This window comes from Diadema antillarum, unplaced genomic scaffold (assembly GCF_040938485.1).
Source record: "Diadema antillarum isolate AM-2024a unplaced genomic scaffold, OU_Dant_1.0 seq00000301_RagTag, whole genome shotgun sequence".
In the NCBI taxonomy this organism is placed as follows: domain Eukaryota; kingdom Metazoa; phylum Echinodermata; class Echinoidea; order Diadematoida; family Diadematidae; genus Diadema; species Diadema antillarum.
Window position 1 is genome coordinate 1,091,430 of NW_027271324.1, and position 22,248 is coordinate 1,113,677.

Genomic DNA, 22,248 nt, shown 5'->3' on the forward strand with positions numbered 1-22,248 from the left:
AAGCAAAGAAAGCCCACGAGACCGACAGTAGGCAAAGAAGGCTCACGAGACCGACACTAGACAAAGAAGGCTCACGAGACCGACACTAGGCAAAGAAAGCCCATGAGACCGACACTAGGCAAAGAAGGCTCACGAGACCGACAGGATGAACAGCGCCATCTACATGTCAAAAGGCTCACGAGACTGACACTAAGAAAAGAAAGCCCACGAGACCGACACTAGGCAAAGAAGGCTCACGAGACCGACAGGATGAACAGCGCCATCTACATGTCAATTGCAAATATGTACTTGTACAGGGTGTTCAATTTAGCGGAAAATTACATACTGGCGGGTGTAATTTTCGTTACGCTGTCGAGCGAGAGATTGCTACTTATAACTAATAACAGCACCATCTACATATCAACGACATTAAGTATGTATTCTTACAGGTGTGGTTTTTAGGGGGCAGTTCTGTCACGCTACGGGGAGCGACATTGTTACCATTTTTTTTTTTTTTAATAGAATTAATTGTCCTCTTCATATGAACCCCCCCCCCCCCCAAAAAAAAAATGAAAAAGTGATAGAGGACAAGAACGATGAATGGTTTACTTTTAGATGCCATCATGCTATATTTAGTAGGCTTTCCTAATTTCTACTTAGACGGTGGACAGGATCCAATTTTTTTCGCCCTTTTCTTTCTCGCTTCCGTAAATGAAGCCTTATTAGATATCCTTTCTGTCTGCTTTTACCCGCCTGCTTAGAGTTCAATTTGTAAGTTTCTCTTTAACTTTAATATATGAAATTCAACGGATGAAAACGTTTTTTTTTTTTTTTTTTTTTTTTTTTTATCGCAGCGATTCACCTCGATTTCAGTAGCTTGTGTTTGTAAAACTATTCTTCTCAAAACAGTACTTTTTTCATGAAATAGAAAAGTTACTTTCATGGATGCATCTTCATTTTCCGAATTTTTAACGCTGCCTTAATTGACAATTACATTATTTTCTGTGATTTTTCATTATTTCAACACCTTTGCAGATGACTAGCCCCCCCCCCCCATATCATGTAAAGCAAGTGTGCACTACTACATTGACCATTTTGTGAATAATTTTCTTGTAGTGAACTTCATTTCATACCTGGGTATTTTTCTAGTTGGTTGATCTGAATGTCCACATCATTTTATTATTTTTTCTTTCTAAGTAGGTATATACCGGTATGGGCTTTGCAGACAGGGAAACAGGGGTGTTTTGGCATTTTCGAAAGTAATGTTGAAACATCCCATGCACTACTGAATTTTGTTTATTTTTTTCACAAACACTCACATACGCAAAAACAATTAAAGATCTTGAACCGTTCAGGGGGTGAGGGAGGGCAATTGACGGGGTAATACCCGAGCAACTCTCCTTGTCCATCTCTTATACCTTCTTTATGCCATTATCTGGACACCCTATACAATTAATTGGTCTCTAGGGGCGCTGTTCATCCTGTCGGTCCAGTGCCGTATATTAATATACGGCACTGTGTCGGTCTCGTGAGCCTTCTTTGCCTCGTGTCGGTCTTGTGAGCCTCTTTTGCCTAGTGTCGGTCTCGTGAACCTGTTTTGCCTAGTGTCGGTCTCGTGAGCCTTTTAAGTGTAGTGTCGGTCTCGTGGGCTTTCTTTGCTTAGTGTCGGTCTCGTGAGCCTTTTGTGCGTAATGTCGAACTCATGGGCTGTATAACTCGTGGGCTTATGTTACTTGATGTCGAACTCATGGGCTTAATAACGGGGGAATTTACTCAGTGTCGAACTCGTGGACTGTATAACTGGTGGGCTGTATGACTTGCGAGCTGTATGACTCGTGGGCTGTATGACTTGTGAGCTGTATGACTTGTGGGCTGTATGACTCGTGGGTGTCGGTCTCGTGACGTGCACCCATAATAACGACTTTTCCAAACTTCTGGTAATCATACCTGCAAAATTGTGGGGGCATGACATCATCAACTCGCTCATTTGAATATTCATAAGGACCGGTCAAGAAATGTTTTCCAAAAAAACAAAAAAAAAAGTGAAATTTCAAAATGTAATTTGTTCCGTATTTTTTACCCGATTTTTGTCATTTTTGGAAAGTTCCGTAGGGATTTTTCTCTTTATTTTAGATTTTTTTTTTGGTGGATTCTTCTTTTATACAACTAAGGGACTAACTGCAGATTGTTAAAGTTTCACACGTGTTTCAAAAATTTTCAAAGCCTTATCATCAGTATTAGGCCTATATCACAAACCATCGTGTTTGACGTTTTACTTATACTAAAAGTGAGTTTATTGCACTTACTTAACTGTTCTGTTTTCATTGTTTAGATGACCTATAAAATCCGAGTTCAGTATCACCCTTCATTGGATTTGTGTTGCTAAAGATATCAGCCACATCCTTCATGCCCGCGGGTTTCATGCATGCTGGTCACTTTCTGGTAATGAATGCGAAGGAGTGCAAGAGACGTTAAGGCCGTGTCACACCTTTCCGGGCAAGCTACGCGGGCTTGTGGCGAGGAGGTAGTTTCCAGCACGTAGAAGATTTACCGCGGGCGAACAAGAATGTTTGCAATTTTCGCACTTGTTTCTTACCTGCTAGACGCGTGCTACTTAGCTTCTACTTGCGTGCATTCCGTGTGACCTGCGTGAGAGCTTTGAAACCGATCCGTTTTCTGTTACGAGCGACTTATGGGTACTGAGAAGTACCTGTGTTGGAGTTGCCTGCGAGGTGCTGCCGGTAAGGGTCTCCTACTGGTGTTCTGCGTGTATATCTGCGAGCGAACCCCCACTACTCACTCGGAACAAGTTTTGAGCATGCTTAAGGCCTTGTCATACCGTATCTGGGGAAGTTTTGCGGCTTGACTTGAGGGGAAACAAATTTGCTACCAGGAGCTCTCAGCAGTTGGTCCGCACCTGACAGTATACCTAGCGCGTATCTCGATTTAACCGCAGCCAAGTTTTGAGCATGACCAAAACTTTTTCCGGGTGAGTCGCGGAGATGCCCGGAGAGGTCCACGCAGAACGCAAGTAGGAGGCCCTTAACGGCAGCACTGCGCAGGCAACTCCCACGCAGGTACTTCGCAGTCCCCGTATGCAGTTAAGATAATTACATTCCGTGGGACTTCTGGTATTCATTCGGAGGAATTCCTTCACTGAGTTGTCAGCCCCCACGCGACTGGTACGAAGGTCACACAGTATACCCGCAAGTAGAATTTAAGTAGAACGCGTCCAGCAAGTAAGACACATGCACTGACTCGCCCAAATCCTTGTGCGCCCTCAGAAATTTCCGGTATGCTGGAAAATCCCTACAAGCAAGAAGCCTGCATAGCTTGCCCGGAAAGGTGTGACAGGTCCTAAACATGGTTGCGGGTAAAAAGATTTGCGTGCACACCCCCGGGTGACTACGGGTGAGATACGTGTGCTGTAGGGCTCATTCCGGTGACCTCCCATCCGTATATGCGGAAATGCTTTAAAGAGGCGGGCAGAGGTTGCAAGAATATGTTCAACATGTATGGGAGGAACATGCAAGCAAACGAGCGGGGGAAGGAAGGGGTGGAAGGGAGTTATCGTTCTCCTACAGGAGGAAGCTTTGCATTGTTATGATTAAAATTCAACGATAAGGTACACACTTTCGGCGGAATACTTGGGAAATCTTACATCACAAAAGCAACTAGAAGAATATATGTTGGTTATCTACTTGGGTTGAAAGAAACAACTGTACTGCAAAACCTTGCCGCCACTGTTATATACCGTACAATCACAAACGAATTTAGTAACATGTCTAATAATCATGTACGCTGATATGTTTAATTTGGTATTGTTACACTGCATGAGTGAACCTATTTGCAGTATTTGTGATTTGTAACAGGGCTCACTTGAAAAACAGACCCTTGGGCCCTGAATGTGAATACCCTGTTCATTTGTTAATAAAACCTGATATGAATGAATGAATGAATGAATGAATGAATGATTGAATGAATGAATGAATAAATAAATGAATACATAAATTAGTAAATGAATAAATAAATAAATGAATAAATGAGAAAATGAATGAATGAATGAATAAATAAATAAATAAATAGATAAATCGAGAACCGAGTTTTGAGATTTTCAACACATTTTGTCCTTGCCCCGACAGGTTTTACTCTACTCGAGGAGTGGCACATAAAATCCTTGAGGGACAGATATTCTTTCAGTCTCTCCCTCTATCTTTCTGTCTGCAATCCTAAAGTACTTAAAAGGATGGTATAGTTTTGGTTGAGATGAGGGATTCAGATTTCAGGGGTTTTTTTGCGAGATAATTAGAAACCACGTATGAAACATTAAAAACCACCCAAAAAAAAGAACAAAGAGATATTCGAAGTTTATTTGATGAAAAACGAGTTAGAGATAGCTGAGACATCCATGAAACAAAGTAAAACAAAGTGGTCCCAATAACTCTTCAAAAAATAGATCGGCAGTTACAACGCGACGATCCCGGCAAAACATACTTCTACACAAGATACCATGCGGCACATGCAGTTTGCAGGTTTACTTTCTGTCATAAACAAGGACAAGCTTTCTTCTTTTGTATGTACAGTAAGAGTGGCACCAAAAGTGGGTTCGATTGCTGGAGTTTACCATGACAAAAGGATGAAAGGCTTGACGTCAGAAGAAAAGTAACCCTTTCCGTACGGGACAACACAATTCGAGCAGGACAGCACCCAAGGGAAACAACACGAGTGCAACAGCATGGACGAGACACGCAGATTCAATAGCACACACACCCGTGGTTTTCCAATGAGACTTTTGATCTATACACAGCTCTCAAAGGGTGCCCTCGCTGCCAATTTTCTCGACGCGAAGATTATCTGGTCGAAAAATCATGCATTCACACTCAAACATTTCCTCAGTAAGCATCCTTTGATTCTAAGTGCAAATGATGGCTATGCTAATCTACTACGATTACAACATTATACCAGTGACAGTTTTTTGTGGTTGTTGTTTGTTTGTTTGTTTGTTTTTTGTGTTTTTTTTTTTGGGGGGGGGGGTGTAACATGTAATGGTGCCAAAAGTATTTGAATGAGCAGGGTTTTTTTCGCGCTGTTCTAGTATACAAATAATGACTGCTATGAGGGGCACAGTTAAAATAATGGGCCCAAGGTGATGTCAAAACCATAACTATGCCCGAAGCGAAGCTGAGGGCATAGTTATGGTTCTCACATCACCGAGGGCCTACATAATTTTAACTGTGCCCCGAATATCAAGATGTCATTATTTGTTTTATATACCGAAAATATAGATTCTTCTTATCTGATTGATTAAAAGGTTACCTGAATTAAACAAGTCTCTTTTACAGCACTCGTAATCAAAGCTGATCGACAGCGCGGCGGTCGTATCATTGGCGCGTACATAATTATGAGCGATCTATGTGTGCGGGGTTGCGACTGTCTCCAAACCTATTTACAGGGCACAGATGATTCTATGCCCCGGGCACAGTAAGATCATGACGTCATTTTGATCAAAAAATGGGGCACAGCTATTTTCATGACTCCACTTTTAACCAATCAGATGAGAGGAATCTATATATGAGGTATATAATCCCCGATAGGCGATCATGGCTCGTCAGGACAGTGGGCGCCGATCTGCGACCATGGTGTTGAGCATGGGACGCACAGTGTAGTTCTTACTGTGTTTGCTTACGCGGTTATGTAAAGACCAGGGTGTGGCTGTAGAAAGCTCAGGCTCAATCTTTTCGTTTTAGTTCTCTCGCTTGTTTTATTGAAACAATGTATTAAAGCATTGGAGCTGACTCTGCCTGAAGGAACTCAGCTCAAGAGGTTGTGGGTGTACTTCTCTGTCGCCACCTGTTGTGCCTCACGCGATGATTATAGCTTAGAGAACCGGGTTCAAATTGTACAATGAAGACATTTCTCATTGCATTGGCAATTTTCACTGTCCTCGAGGTGGTGGGTGCACAAAATCCTCGAGTGAGAGTCAATGAGGGAATCCTCGTCGGAAAGACTGTCCGCTTTAGTGAAGACACGTTCATCAATAAGACGCGCGATGTCGACCTGTTTCTGGTAAGTCAGCACTACACAGTACAATATAAAACCGACAGACGGTCTTTCTTTATACACGGCCTTCGCCTTCCGGCTTAGTTGGGGAAAAATAGCTAAAACAAGTTTTGTAATGAAAAGGGAAATTCCGGCAGTCTGGTGTAGATGAAAGGTTGTCTTAAAAGATGGAGTAAGGAATTTTTAGCACAACAATGAAGACAAAATGAAAATAAGGAAGTTCTGACATTTCGAAGTTTCGCTAATTTTTCAGGAAACAGTTCTGGGACAGTCAATATAACATTTTCAAACAGTAAAGTGATGTTGTCATCCCTTGATAACTTGCTACAATTTGTACATAAAATTGCGAAATTTTCAGTTTTTCACTTAAGCACAGTTACAAACCAGTCTGAAATCCCGTATATCTGACTAATCATTAGTCTGAAGTTAATCAACCAGGAATGACATCATTTTTTTTCTATTTGATTAAAAGAAACGATGAACTTTCACCATTTTTTTTTCGCATGACCAGTGGAAAACTTTGAGGCGATGACATCTTCAGCTCACTCTTATACGTATTTTCATCAACTGCAAGAGAACTGTTTGCAGGAATTAGTCAATTTTGATCCAACTTTCACTATTGTATTCGTTATATTTCACTCTTTCCCATCGAACTAACTTATGATTGTCTATAAAGAAGAAAAATCAGTTGGTATATACGGTGCATGCATTTTGTATAGCTGAGAGGAGAACCTTACATCATTGTCTTTGTCAGATGACAGTGTTTTAGGGAGCCACCGCGACATTATCTCATGATTATGTGAACATGGATAAAATGACGTCAAGTTTATCTAACTTTCATTTATACAGGGAGTGCCTTTTGCCGAGCCTCCAGAGCGATTCGCTCCTCCACTACCAAAGGCTTCGTGGACAGGTGAAAGAAATGCTACCGAGTTCTCGGCGGCCTGTCAGCAAGATCCGTTTGAGGCTTACCCCGTTGTGTCAGAGGACTGTCTCTACTTGAACATCTATGCCCCTAGCCAACGGGTAATTACCGTGTAGTACACGATATGGAAGAAAACACATACTTAAAAACACCTATACACGTGAATGCATATCCATATGTTTTACCAGGTAAGAACTATTTACAGAATACGATGCAAGAGTCAAATATCTTACATAAACGTGTCATCAGCAGTGAAAGAGTGACAACGTGAATCTCTCATTTTGATGGAATGTACCACGCCTGAAAAGAGTAAGAATTCTTGCGTATATCTGTGACGCTTCTTTATGTCAGATATAGTGGGATAATAATGCAATGACACCCTCTTGTAACAAGTGAAGTGCTCGACATTTCCTTTGACTTATCAATCTAATGAAATGGACGGCATTGGTTTATGGTGTTCTTGTATACTTCATGCAATAACAGGACAAAACAAACGATCAGGAACTCACACTGTCACTGACTGTGCAGGTAGCCTAGCTAGTACACGTACAATAAAAAGTCAACATTCTGTAACCAGTCACCTTGAAATTAAAGCTGGTTTAAAGTCTTTACAGGCTAAGATATAGGGAGAGAGACATCGAAGAGTGAACAGGTGAGAAAATATGAACAGTAGTTTTCACAAATGGTTTTTAATAAACCCCAAAACATGTAGTTTGATACAATGTTTTTGTATGCATTTCTGTCATGAAACATACTGTATAACAGAAACGAATGCTACAACGTCGGTAGGGGTCCTATTTACTCAGCGCTGTCATTGTTTCTGCGCTGTTTACAGAGAAATCCCTCTAAAGGGAAATTGCACACTAAGAAGTGAGCAATATGAAGGAATGAAAAGTTAAAATTTTATATTCCAGACGTTCGTTAATCTGAAAATGAAATAAAGTTCTTCTTTCCGAAGGTTCGTCATTCCGACTGAAGGTTCGTTAATCTGGAAAGGAAATAGGTTTGCCGGCCATTCCGAAGACTCGTTAGTATTTGCAACTTCTTTCCATTTTTTTTCGATTAACGCACATTTGGATTAATGAACTTGATTTCATTTTGGATTGACGAACCCTCAGGATAACAAAAAAAAAATCCGCTGAAAAGACTATACTTAAATTATGATAACACTTCAGTTACAATAACAAGTAGAGATTGTAATAACTATGAACTAACAAATTAAAATTTGCATAGAAAATAAATAGGTTTTTACATAATTGATAGACTAGCAAGAAAGCTGATTAGATAACATTGACATTAAGTTTATTTTTTGTGTCTTTTACATCCTTTCAATTGTCAGTGACGTCAACTTTCCTCATTTCTCATTTTATTCTTGCAGCGATCTCATATTCTATAGGGCCTACTACTTTCATACTCCCATATTCTTGCTCTGATAATATGTACGATACGCGGTATATAGGCCTACAAGGAATGTATTGAGTTAAAGGAGACCTCCGGATGATTTTCAGATTTTTACATTTGAACAAATATTAATTAGTTATACTGAGGACAGAGTTTCAGAATTTGTGGTAATTGGGATGAAGAATAAGAATATTTTCAAAATTTAGAACAAATTGCAATGAACAAGGATGATGACATGGCAGAGTCACCATAAGAATGCATGAGTTGGGGCTCAAGGAAGCAGAACAAAAGAAGAAGGCATGCATAGATTATACACAGGTGAACTCGCAAGCAAGCGGTATTGTAATGAAATTACACTGCTACATTTCTGAAATATGTGAACCTCCTATGTCAGCATCCTTGTTCAGTGTAATTTGTTTAAGGTTTTTCAAAGTATTGTTTCTCTGCTCATGAACCACAATAAATTCCACATATCTATACATGGAGTTGTCGATTTATGTACTACATGATGTGAAATTACGAAAATCGTCTGGAATGTCCCTTTAATGTGGAATTACGTGTCTCATACCTGCTGCTCATCCTCATTGTAAACTTTTGAAAGAAGTGACGTCATTCATATGCTTTTTGATCATGCAGCAACCTGGCACTCCTGTGATGGTGTGGATTCATGGGGGAGGTTTCAGGAGTGGAACGGCCATGACGTATGACTACTGGGGCATCCCATTGGTCACTGTTGGTGATGTCATAATCGTGGCGATGAACTATCGCGTAGGAGTCTTCGGACAATTTTCAACAGGTGCGCTCTTTTAAGTATTTTGATGATTGCATATGGGCAAGTGGATTGTTGTCATTTATTTTTGAATTTAGTGTAGAAAAGGAAAGTTAAGTTTATTGAATTTTCTGTGAACATTTTTTGTTTCTTTTGCATTTGTCCTATCTAACTGACGTTGAATGAAAACAGATACATGTTCTGCGTTTCTGTGTGTGTGCGTGTGTGTGTGTGTGTATATATATACCTTGTCATAGGTAATGCACTTTGTTTTTATTTCCTGTGTTCATAGACCAATGTGACTTTCTTTTTTCGGCTGTTGTTCAGTTTACATTTAATCATGATTTAATCTTTGGACTCTTCAGAGGACGATGTGGCACCAGGAAATTATGGTATGCTGGATCAGGTCGCTGCACTGGAATGGATTTATAACAACATCGAGGGTATGGACTTATTTACAATTTCATCCCTAAAAGATATATTCAATTTGATTGACAGATTTTCATCTCAATATAAACCTGGCAGGAGAAATATTCAAAGCTAATAAGCAAATTGAAACATCAATGTATAGATAGTTACAGCCAACCAAAAAACCCGTCTTACGGGGTAGCTAAGATTTGACTGCGTAAATGTAATCCAATGTAATCCAAAATTTAATCCATATATTGCAAGCATGTCCTGTACTCAAACCCTCACTAAAAAAAAATCATCCATCAATAACCACCTTTAGGTCTACTCTTAACCCTGTTCCAGCCTTTGATGGTGACAAAGATGACATCACGATTTTTGGGGAAAGTGCCGGGTCGGCGTGCGTCAGTTTCCACCTCCTTTCCAAACTCAGCAGCCGCTTCTTTACTAAAGCGATCTTACAGGTGAGTATTGTAGTCCAACTGAAATTTAAAATGGCAACAAGCAAAAGAATAAAAACAAAGACGAGCATTACCATTGAATACCAATGACTGATAAAAAGTAGCGGGCGAAGATACAAAATTATCAGACCAAGATCCCATTACTCATACAAGCGAGTTAAACTCACAACAAAAAGTAACTCCCCCTTCATCAAACAGACATGACCTTTGAAAGAATAGCTTTTGAGTAAAGCAGAGACATTCCTACCAGTTATTAGATAACCTTTGTGTGAACATGAGCAGTGGCGGATCCAGAGGGGGGCGCAAGAGGCGCACGTCCCCTTTATTTATCGTTAAAACAAAAGAAAAAAAAATGAACCCCGGAAGTGGCACCAGAAATACTAGTTGCGCCCCCTTTACAGAATTCCTTGATCCGCCCCTGACACCTGCCTGATGAGAGTGATCCGTTGAGTCTTGCATGAGTGCATGCAGATTTAAGACAAAATGGTCATTCAAATAGAAAAAAAAAATGTTTTCGAGGGAGTCTGTTGTTCTTTCATCATTCATTATTTGACCTCTTTATGCCACAATAGCAGTACAAGTTCCACTGATTATACTCAAGCACAGTACAACTACTCCCTGTAATGCTCACACAGCATGTCTCCTAAATGGTAGTAACAAGATCAGGGCCCTGTTGCATAAAACCCTTACCGCTTGACTTACCGCTCCTTTCTAGCGGTAAGTCTTCAAATCAGCGGTAAATTCTATAATCCTTGATGCTGATTGGCTGTGACGCCTAATTTTGACGGTAGTTACCATTAAAATTCAATGGTAAGTTTTATGCATTGGGCCCCAGATATGTTACTTCTTTCACTGAATATATAAGCTGTATAGATTTTGCAGTTACAGGAGGGTTGAACATAACCATTTTCCTTAAGATTATGTCCACCTAGTCGTAAAAAGGTCACAATATTATGGGACACTTGCAACCTTTGAAAAATGACCATTTGTCTTTAATTCGTCCTTGTTACTCTTGCATGCATCACTGAACAGATCATTCTTTCACACAAGGGTTTATAGTCAAGCTTATGAATATCCCTGCGAGATCATTTTGCGCAAATTTTTTTTCGTTAATTAGGAAAACTATTCCAATCAAGGGGATTTACTTTTTTTGTGTGTATATACGCTGTATATAATTCATATGTATGCATATACTATAGCATGTGTGTGTGTGCGTGTGAATGTCTTCGTACGTATGAATCGAAACACATAGAAATGAACTGGTAAAACAGCAATATCAACGGTGCGCAAAGTGGGAACCTTGCTTTTATATTTAAATAAAGTTAGTTGCAGTCAACACTGTATCAACGGGATCAAAGTTTTTCTCCTTCTTTCATTTGAATAATGAGCCCAAAATCACATGACATCTATCTGCTTCCGTTCGAACAGTCTTTGACTTAGCATTGTCTTTTTTATTTGTCTGTTTATTTCTGAAACAGAGCGGCAGTGCCTTCAGTCCTTGGGCCTTTAAGCACGATCCAGATAGGGAAAGGAGGCTGTCCCGAGAGTTGGGGGTCGCCTTCGGGTGCGATACATCCACCTCCGAAGTTTTAGTCGCCTGCCTAAAACTCCAAGAAGCTGGTGAACTAGGAACGAAAGCCAATGAGGTAAACTATATACGGTAAACACATTGTTGTATTGTCGGTGATGTTTGATTTGCAACCAAGACGTACACGTCGTTCAAAATCATGTACCTTTACAAACCTAATTAAAGTATCGTCCTCATAGCAGAATAAACTAAACGGGTTGTTAAAATTAGTGACGTTTTGTTTCAAAATAACTACCTGGCAATATTAATTTGAGAAAATATACATTGAAACACAAATATTATTTTCTCTATCAGACAGACGTGGATATCAAATTATATAACCATTATTGTCCTCAATGAGAAGAATTTTCTTCATGATCAATATGAATATTAGATATGGTTATTAACAGAAATTAGAAAGCTACGAAATTGCTGCATACTACTTTTAGTTATGCATTTAACCAATGTCTCAAAATTGGCCACGGCGCCTACGAAATAGATTAGTTAGTGACGTAATAAACCCTCAAGGTCCAGTGCCGTGTGTCAACTGGTGTAAGGATAGGTATTGTCACAATTTTGTTATCATTTATTCCCTCCCTTTTCTCTCACTCTCTCTTTGTGTCCTTGGTATCTCCGCTGTCTCTCAACAGCTGTATAATCTCGACCTCGGTTACCCAGTTACTCTTGACGGCACATTTCTGGAAGACACTCCTCTGAACCTGTACGAGATGGGAGACTTTGCGAAGGTACCGCTACTCGCGGGATTCAACAAAGACGAGGGGACTTTGATTCCGTTCGGCTTTCTACCTGCCTATATCGGCAGCCCAACCCCGCCTGCGATCGATCGCACAACATTCGACTTCATCGTCGTAAATTATTTCAGGAGGTATGGTTTGAACAATGATATCATTGTTGATTCCACCAACCAGGAGTACATTGACTGGACCATCGCCGATGACCCGGACGCGGACTACTTTCGGGCCGTGGTCGATCTGGGAACCGACATCGAATTTGGCGCCCCAATGGATTACGTAATCAGAAAACACGCAAGCGACGGAGGGACGGTTTACAAATACTTCATGACCCACGAGCCTACTAAGTACGCAGTCGGAGTTATACTTCTAGCGCCAAAACGTTTGGCTGGTTTGTGTGTATGTGTGTATGTGTGTGTGTATGTGTGTGTCTTCGAGAATCACCTCGCCTTTTTTATTGTCGATAATATATGATCAGAATGTCCCAATTGCAACACGTATTTCATAGACAATTTTGCAATGTTAAGCTGGCATTGGATACTTGTTTTATTTTAATTGCCCCTTGTTACTTTTATGTGACATGTCCAACCTTTTTATTGATTTAATTCAATAATCATTCCTTGTAACCCATTGAGATGTATCAACTTCTTTTCGTGACATATCCATAACCAGGAGCTTTGTTCAGTATGGAGAAAGCCTCCCCTCTACCCCGTGGCTTGGTGCTGGCCATGGAGAAGACTTGACTTTTGTCTTTGGAATACCTTTCATAGACGAGCTGTACAACATCAAGGCACACAATATGACTGCGGAAGAAAACGCCCTCTCCGTGAAATTCATGCAATTCTGGACAAATTTTGCAAAATCAGGGTAAGCTTTTGGTTACAGTTACCAATTTTGATATTTTCATTTCTCCTTGCTCTTATCAAATTTGCAATTGGATTAACTTCGAATGTAGACATCGTGAATGAGTTAGGCGTAAGAAAATTCGATGCTCACGAGGATGATTGCAAAATGATAATAAATGTTATGTGCTACAATCTATTTTTTTTTCAGTTAACAGGTGTGGGTTAACATGAGAAGAAGAGTTGGTAGAACACCCCAGCGTGGTTTGAGGCAAGTCGGACTATACTTAGTAATCATGTTCAAAAGTTAAGAAGTTTTTAACTTTTGGTACCGCCTGCGCTGGAAAAGAAGAATCCAACCATTTTTGACGTCACAGTAGGACAACGATATAGAGATAATGTAAAGGGAATTCAAAATATTTTCATATTTCTGGCACGAAGAAAGAACGCTTGGCTTACCTCTCTCAGAAGACAGGGGAATGATAGTCCGCCTTTCTATTGTGCTACTGTATTACGACTGCATGTTTTATAAACTGTGACCGTTGTGTGCTACATAGGCCTAGATTTTCATGTATAGATTTTTACACAGTTGACGGGGTGTAAGGTAGAAGACCTGCGGGTCATGGTCAAGATTACCTACAATCTTGCCACTGGCATCCATGTTTGTAATGTTACGATCTAGGCCTATTTTACCGATCTTTGATCATGAAGAAATGGTTGATTTCGAATTTCTACCGTTGAATAACCTCTCTTGTAATTACGTGAATGCATACGAATCATGTTTCTTTGCCGTGTAACTGAACGCAGAGATCCCAGCAGACCCAGCGAGTACGCTCCCCATGGAGACGGGGAAGATTTCTGGCCTCTCTACACCATCCCTGAGCTCAGTCACAAAGAGTTATCCCTCGAACTGGGAGTGGGCAGAGCCGCTAGAGCGAGTGGATGTCGCTTCTGGAATCACTACGTACCTTCTCTCATGATTTTTACAAGTAAGACAGACACAACGCCACAACTTATCATACAAAATTAAGAACGCTCTGAGTACGCTGCAGTTACGACTACCAAGTGCTTGCTACGCTCTTACTACGATGATCGGGAATTAGACATTGCGATCTCTGCCGCTGCCGGTACGCTTTAAAACGATGTAGCTACGCTGTTAATGCGATGTTGCCAATGTTATCCGATCAATGCACGCTGTATCTACGCTCTGAACGATCTATACGATCTTATCACGCTGTTACCCCGTTCAGAGAGCTGAAAAGTGCCCGATGTGCCCCGATGAACCCCGATTCGACTGTGGGTCAGCAGTCAGTCAACTTATTAGCATGCAGAACCGAAGAAATATACTGTGGACTTCGAAGATTCATTCTTTTTTTTTTTACTTTTGATTTTCAAAGTTGTTGTTGCTTCGTTATTCTCACTACTCTTTCTTCATCAGCGAGCCCGTGCTTCTGTGCCTCCAGTGTCCAGGTTATGACCCACCATTTCTCTCTCCTCTCCTCTCCCCTCCCCCCCCCCCCCCTTGTCCACCTCGGACTTACTACCTTCTTCACTACTATATCTTTCTATCCTCTCATCAATTTTTTCTTTACAAGAGAGCCGCCATGTGTTTGTTAATGTGCGTCCGTATGTGTGCATGTATGTGTGTATTACTCTGTCTGTCTTTTTTTTTTTTTTTTGCTACCGCTTAGGGAAATTTGTTGTTGTTGTTTTTTGCAATTATATTTTTTTCTCTATGAGGGGACTGCATTCTAATACTACAAGCTCTGCTTTTTAGCAGTCCCCTCCATTTCCAGCAATATTTTGTATGCATTTACCACAGTGACGTAACTGTTATTTGTATCTCTGTTGATAATTTGCCTGCATCTCTTTTACAATGTTATTCTGTTCATCGCATTGTAGTACTGATTTCATGACGTCTGTGTATATGAGCTTTTCTTTGTATTTTTTATTATTTGTTTGTTGGAAGTGAAATAAATCAACTTGAACTTGAACTTGAAGAGCCTCCTCAACTCACGGTTCTTTTGCAGCAATGCATTGTATAAACAAAGACGTGCTGATTTTTCAAAGGATTTTTCTTGATGTCCTTGCTTTTATAGTCCGTCTTCCTCCAGTTGTAGATGATTTCATATTCTTCAAAATTCTGCTATGTCCTCTTCCTCCTCTTTCAGCATCACGTGCAATCTCTCTTTCTTCGCCTTTTGGGTAGCTGCTTCGCTGCTTTCTTCTCTTCTTTTTCTTCATCTCTTCTTCTTCTTCGAAAATTACAGCTAAAATTACTTCCCGTTCTTGTGCCGATGTTACTACGCTCAGAAAGACCTTGTTACGCTCATCCCGCTGCGTTTACGCCGTCATTACGCTCTCCCCGCTGCGTTTACGCTGTCACTACGCTCTCCCCGCTTGCCGTACGATTAAAAATATGTCAATTTTGATCGGGGAGATCGGGAAGAAATTTTGAACCGGTTCAAAATTTCTTCCCGATCTGAAAAACTGCCCGCTCCAACCCCGACCTCCACACGCTGCTGCTACGATGCTTCCGATCCCCGTACGCTTTTGCCGCTCTCTCCCGATCTGCTAGATCGGGACAGATCGGGGTCCAAATCGTGATAGTGGAACGGGGGCTTTAGCATTGTTTAGGTAAAGAGTTCTCTAAACACATCCAAAAGTAGTATTTACCTGAGACAGTTTCGACGACGGGCTGTCATCTTTCTCAAACAATGGCTAATTGGCAACTTATGATTTGGCGCCAATCAGCAATTGGTTGCGATTGGTATGCATCCCGGTTCATGTTGCGGGGGGTTCTTTTTATAATCCAAATGGCCTCCCTGATGCGTCTATTCAGGTCCTGGCTCTCTCTCGCTATAACCGCGACCCCTCCCAGTTGATGACATGATTTCCCTTCACAGCATGGTCAGTTATGGCAGACTTGTATGTTTGGCTTGCGGATGCCCTATGTGATCGTGTGTATGATTGTCCATCCAATTTTTGGCAATCCTTTTTGTGTTCGTCAATTCGGGGACTTAATTTGCAACTGGTTTCCCTGATATATTTGGCTTGGCAAGAACGGCAAGGGACGACAGACACTCCCTGTGCTTTGTCCATTTCTTTGATTTTGTCCTTTAGGTGAACCAGTATGTCCCTAAGCTTGTTACATGGCTTCATTGCTTTAGAGATACCACGTTTCTTGAAAATCCTGCTGATTGCCTCTGACAATATAGGGGATGACTACCGGATACTTCTTGCGATTGGTTACGTCTTTCTTTTGTTGTTTGGTGGTTGTTCTGTTCTGGTTGTTCAAAAAAGGAGACATAAATATACGAGTTAGGCGAAAGGTCATATGTGATGGAATCTATTTTGTGGGGGATCCTGAATTGACCGTACGAAGCAAGGCACGATGTCAGAAATTACTTTGTAATTGTTTTGTTGGATATTGTTACATTTCATAGAGGCAGAGGGACGATACGAAATAGCGCACGATGTCAGAAATGCGTTGATATGTCGTAATTGCTTGGTGACATCGTTTTGCGCGTATATTTGCAGAATGAGAGTGTCACCATTTTAATACTACGCCATGGAGTGTCAATCATGATAACATCCAAAAAATCTTTAATTCAAGATATAATACAGAAAACTTTATAACCGGATTTTGCTTATAGCTATTAGAAGCACTATCGTTAATGTTTGCATGTAAATTTAGCATGATACTATATTGCTTTTTATGTTGTCTATAATATTGCAGGCAGCATGGCTGACGAGGAGAGAGAATGGCGGGAAAGCTACAACGACTGGAAGGGGGAGATGGTAGAATGGCAGCGGGTGTTTGAGGATTACAAGAAAGGGGCTACCTGCAATAACTAAGAGGCCTCTCATATATCTACTGACTGACTGAATACTAGTAACTGAAAGAGACACACAGACAAGAGAGCAACACCATGATTTAATACTGAATGTCATGCAGGATGTATTATCATAATATTGTCATGATTATGACCTTGTGAAGAGTTTCAAGTTCAATTTTAATTTCAATTTCAGTTTTTTTTTCATATTTCTCAATGAAAAATACATCAAGTATAACAAATTAAAATAATACATGATAACGAATGCAGCTAGTGAGCATAATAGAATATTGAACGTACAGAAAATAGGGGACAATCCATGAAAGTTGGAATCTGAGAATAAATGCAAAAGGATTGTGATGGAACTTAAACCACACACATGCATCAGCAAATCAAGGAATAAAAAAAAAGATACGAACGATAAATTAAAGCTGATATTGTCTTCTTTGTATGCAATAGGGCCTATCAAGTTAAAATATATGTGTTGAAATTTTGGTTTGTGTGTTTAAGTATGTGTTAAGAACATAGTTATAGAATATTCCAAGGACTGTCACGTTACTTCGATTACAAGTAGGTCTAATATAATATGTGTAATATCATTGAAAACCACAGAGAGTGGTTTCAACTTTCTATTTAGAAGGAGTTTTACTATAATCATTTTTTGTAATGCTTCTTGTCAAGTTACTGATCCTGTCACTAATCTAGTCAATAGTGTAGTTGATTATCAAGTTATGCGCTAGTAATCTTAGATATATTCATCATCGAATTGTTCACTTTGAATGAAGTTGGTAAAACGTTACATGACATAACATTGGTCAACCCCTTCTGTGCCGGGATCTTTGGTCAGTGGGTACAATCCATGGGGTTTTCTGAGTCAATCAACATCTAAACAACACAGAATCTTAATCAATTTAGTAATAAATGCAAGCAGAGGTTCAAGAATTTCTTTACAATATAACTGTCAAAACTATATAACACCAACTTGGACTTAACGTCCGTGCGTTATAAAATGTATGAAGGAGATGATGTATGACATGGATTTGATTTGATTTGATTTGATTTGATTTGATTTGAGTGGAATACTTGATTTAATTCAATCAATTAATTTGAAAGACGAATTCAAGTCCCGTTCAAAGGACTATAAGAGGAGGATAAAGTGCGTGGGCCTATATCATGGGCACAACCAAGGTAGGGAACTCGGAGGAACCAGGGATTCACTGGTTGCCCGTGATCTAATCCAATGATCGAGCTGCAACAGCCATTGACAGCTCTATAGATATCTGGTGTAACTAAATAAACCTGCTCGTGTTTTATGTCTTCATCTCGCAATAAACGATCAATGTGTCAGTTGAGTCAACGAGATATGACAAAAAATTTAAAAGCAATGATAGCAATTCATAATCCCATCAATTTTTGCATCCTTAAAACAGATTGTAATATCATACTTAGTGTAACAGTTACTGATCTACAAAGACTGTCGGTAAATAAATACCTCACTTTCTTATACACTTCGAATTGCATGAAATGTAGGCCCTATCACAAATTTCCGTAGTCCTTTTCGAGATGTGAATTTAAACCTCTAACATGCAAGATTTACGTCAATACCTTGATGTCATGTACATCGGCGAGAGAAAGTACTGTTGAGATTTCATGAAATTTGCCTTTGAATATGAATTGGTTCATAGATTTGTAATTTTGATAACAGATTTTGATATATTTCATTTTGTACACATGTTATATCAATAATCCCAAACGAAAATGATGGCGATTATGTCATATGATGTAATTAAGTTTCAGTACTGTATCATATTCCCTTTAAACGAATATAATTTGACAATGTGTACTTCCTCTAAGCGTGTATTTGGCAAATGTTGTGGATCAAAACTACTTCTCTTGTTTTCGAGCGATTAAAAATGGCTCAAATTAAGCACATATTTTTAAGTTGTTTATGGCACAGCTTTTAACAATATTCTAAAGTACGTCGTCATAGTAACAGTACATGATAGCCCTCAAATCAGGTTGAAAGGCTTGCGGATCGAATTTCTTCTCCGTTTTTGAGCAGTTTACAAGAAAATGGTTAATTCACGTATATCAGAAACAACGCAATGTATGCTGTGCGAGATATATCTACAAGAGTACTGAAAATGGCGATGTCATAGTAACAGCTCATAAAAAACAACTTGCAGATTACATGCAGATTGAAATACGTCTCCGTTCTTTGTTTCCTCTGTTTGGAAGAAATTTAGCACACGTGATGACTGTGAACTTAAATAGTGCGGGACAAGTTTTAGATAAAACATACATGCATTATGGTTGCATTTTAAACCAGCCTTGTAGATGATAAAACTTCTTCCCCAGCATTTACGCTATTCAAATCAAATTGATACACTTGTGGAACTTGATACAAAGTAGTGCATGACAAATTAATAAGTAAAGAGTAGGGGTAGCTGTCCATTGTGTCCCCAAGGTTTGTAAGTCATTCTGAATTGATCAGTTTGTAAGAAATTCAGAAGAAAATACACACACGCGTTATTAGAATATGAAATTGTACAAGGCGTATTCTAAAAAAAGTAGCAGAGGGTGTGTCATAACTGCATATTCAGGCCTTAAATCATGAAAAGCGAATAGAATTTATCCAGGTTTGGGACAAATGCGACTTCATGTAAAGATATCTCGGACACACTTTCAGAGAGTATTAGCGGAAAATGTGATACCATGGTCCAATGGCCCTAATGAATAAACAATCTTTGCAGCGTGAACTACTACTACTATAAAATGAAACGTAAATTGTTTGTTAAAGTTTTCTTTGTTTTATTTGGTTGTTATACGTTAAACATTTGACACCATTCACAATTATACCAAATGTTGGAAAGTTATCATCATGTATATGTATGTGTAGCAATTTATATAGTGTACTCATCATTTGTAGCACAATCGTTGATTATTTTTGCAGAAACAGGTTATAATTTTCGGCAATGTCACCGGACTGATGTAATTGACTGAGTTTTTCATTACCTTCAGTGATACCAGGGAGGTGAGACACACCTCCTGGTGATACTTAAGTTTTCTAGTGTCAAGCCAGAAGTACCCCATGATAACTGTTACCTCGAGATAGCTGTCATTAGTCTACCCAAAAGAGGCTTTCGTTGCAATATTATCATCTACGATGTATATAGTTATATATGAGCGCAAGGAGTATATTCCCTGATATGCATGCGTAGTGTTTCCTTTAATAAAGTTGCAATTGCAGCTAACTGAATTATTTATCTTTTTTTCGCATGTGTCCCGGATTGTATTACAATCAGAAACAGGCAATAATGGCATTATGATATGGAAGATTAGTAGACGAAAATGAAACATCATGTGGATTACAACTTTATACTACCATTTTAATGTCCGCACATGCATACACGCGGATATTGAATGCAACTTTTCATTCATACATTCATTCATTTATTCATTCATTCATTCAGTTGTCAGCACATGCGTTTGTTGTTTTATGATGTAATAGTGTCGAATTGGGTCTTCCCAACCGGACGAGGATTGCATAGAAAATAAATATGAGGTACTTTAAATTTACAATTTATAGTTCGATTTCAAATAATCTAATATATATATATATATATATATATATATATATATGTGTGTGTGTGTGTGTGTGTGTGTGTGTGTAATATATTTATATACAATTCGTCCCAGAAAGAAAAAAGATCCCTAAAACATAGGCTTACTGTGTGGAAGCAATAATACGCAATAAGGCGTATGTCCCTTTCTATGCCAATGAGTCAAATGTGCACAAATTTAACACATAAACCTATGGACAGGAATTGTAGCATGTAGAAGGCTTAGAACAAAAAAAAAAACATGTTCAAAATAAACTTTGACGCTCTTTGGAATGATGCATACTTTACACAAACTAATTCATTCATGCGTCTGTATAATGTACCATGATTTTGAAATTTCAATATCAAAAACCTTTCGTTTCAATAACTGGCTTTGACACTCGGTAGGACTACATCAGAGAGAGAAAGAGATACACACATCTTCGTCTAAGAATAAACAAAAACCTAAAGAAACCTTAGTGTTTTGAATCACTTGGGTGCATGATTGGAAGAAATGGAAATAAATATTGACAAATATTCTTTTACTCAGGTTTAAAATTATCCTTTTTTATTTCTCCCTCGCGCTCCCTCTGCCTCTTTGTCTGCAATCCTAAAGCATCCACTAGATGTCTTCTTTGATTATTGCTTCTCTCTGAGAAAGGAGAGCGGCAGTAAGAGACGATTACGTCAAAACAAGCACGTACATGTAGCAAGGTATCTAAGTCTACTTTCAAGCATGTACACGAGGACATACAGACAAAGGCGTATTCCTCGGTTGCATAGTGTGCAATGTGTGGAAGGGTCGATTAGAGGAGTTCACCGAGACAAAAGGATGAAAGGCCCGACCAACAAGAGAAAGATGATCTTCTTCCAGGGACTGATAATGTAAGCAGCTTCCAGTTGTCCCGCAGGACAGCGCCCGGCACGAACAACACAAAAGGAACTGCATAGACAGCACACGCCGATTCAATGGCATACACACGCGTGGCTTACCAATGAGACTTTTCATACACACAAGTCGCAAGGGATGCGCTCGCTTCGAATTTTCCCGACCTGAAGAAAAAAAAAGAAATGTATAATCCACTCGAAAAAAAAAAATCATTATTCACTCTAACATGTTTTACTTAATTGATTAGTGCAGACGATGGCTGCGCACGGCTTTTCAGCTACGATTACCTTTGGGTTACTGTTTCTTAGTGCAACACATTACCAAAAGTATTTTGAATGTTTAGGGTTTTCACGCTGTTCAATAGTCCCCGATCCCCGACAATGGCACACAGGACTGTAAGGTCGTCGATGACCAACTAGGCCTACGTGTATGGCACATGCAAAGTTTGTAGTGCATGAAACGCACAATACGAGTCAGGCGGTCAACTGTGTTTGCTTATACGCGGTTCTTACGTAAGACCACGGTGAAAGAATGGAAAACGATCGAATAAATCCATCTTTTCGTTATAGTTCTCTTCCTTGAAACAAGGTACACTGTCCGTACTATTCAAGCATCGGAGCTGGTATTGCCTCGCGGAACTCAACTTTAAGAGGTTGTGGGTGTACTTCACCGCCGCCACCTGTGGATCCTCGTGTGACTAGTGTACAGCCACAAACGATTATAACATATCATTTAAGATTTTGGTTCAGAGTTTACA

The 22,248-nt window shown here is 39.6% G+C and overlaps 1 protein-coding gene across 1 annotated transcript; it reads left to right on the forward strand.

Annotated features, from left to right (window-relative positions):
* Positions 1-5,883: 5,883 nt before the first annotated feature.
* Positions 5,884-17,022, forward strand: LOC139730329 (acetylcholinesterase-like). The gene is made up of 10 exons (XM_071641199.1): positions 5,884-6,045; positions 6,889-7,065; positions 9,002-9,161; positions 9,500-9,577; positions 9,888-10,006; positions 11,482-11,649; positions 12,221-12,669; positions 12,995-13,189; positions 13,972-14,153; positions 16,904-17,022. Exons 1-10 carry the CDS (start codon positions 5,884-5,886, stop codon positions 17,020-17,022), a joined length of 1,809 nt encoding a protein of 602 aa, XP_071497300.1.
* The last annotated feature ends 5,226 nt before the right edge of the window (positions 17,023-22,248 follow it).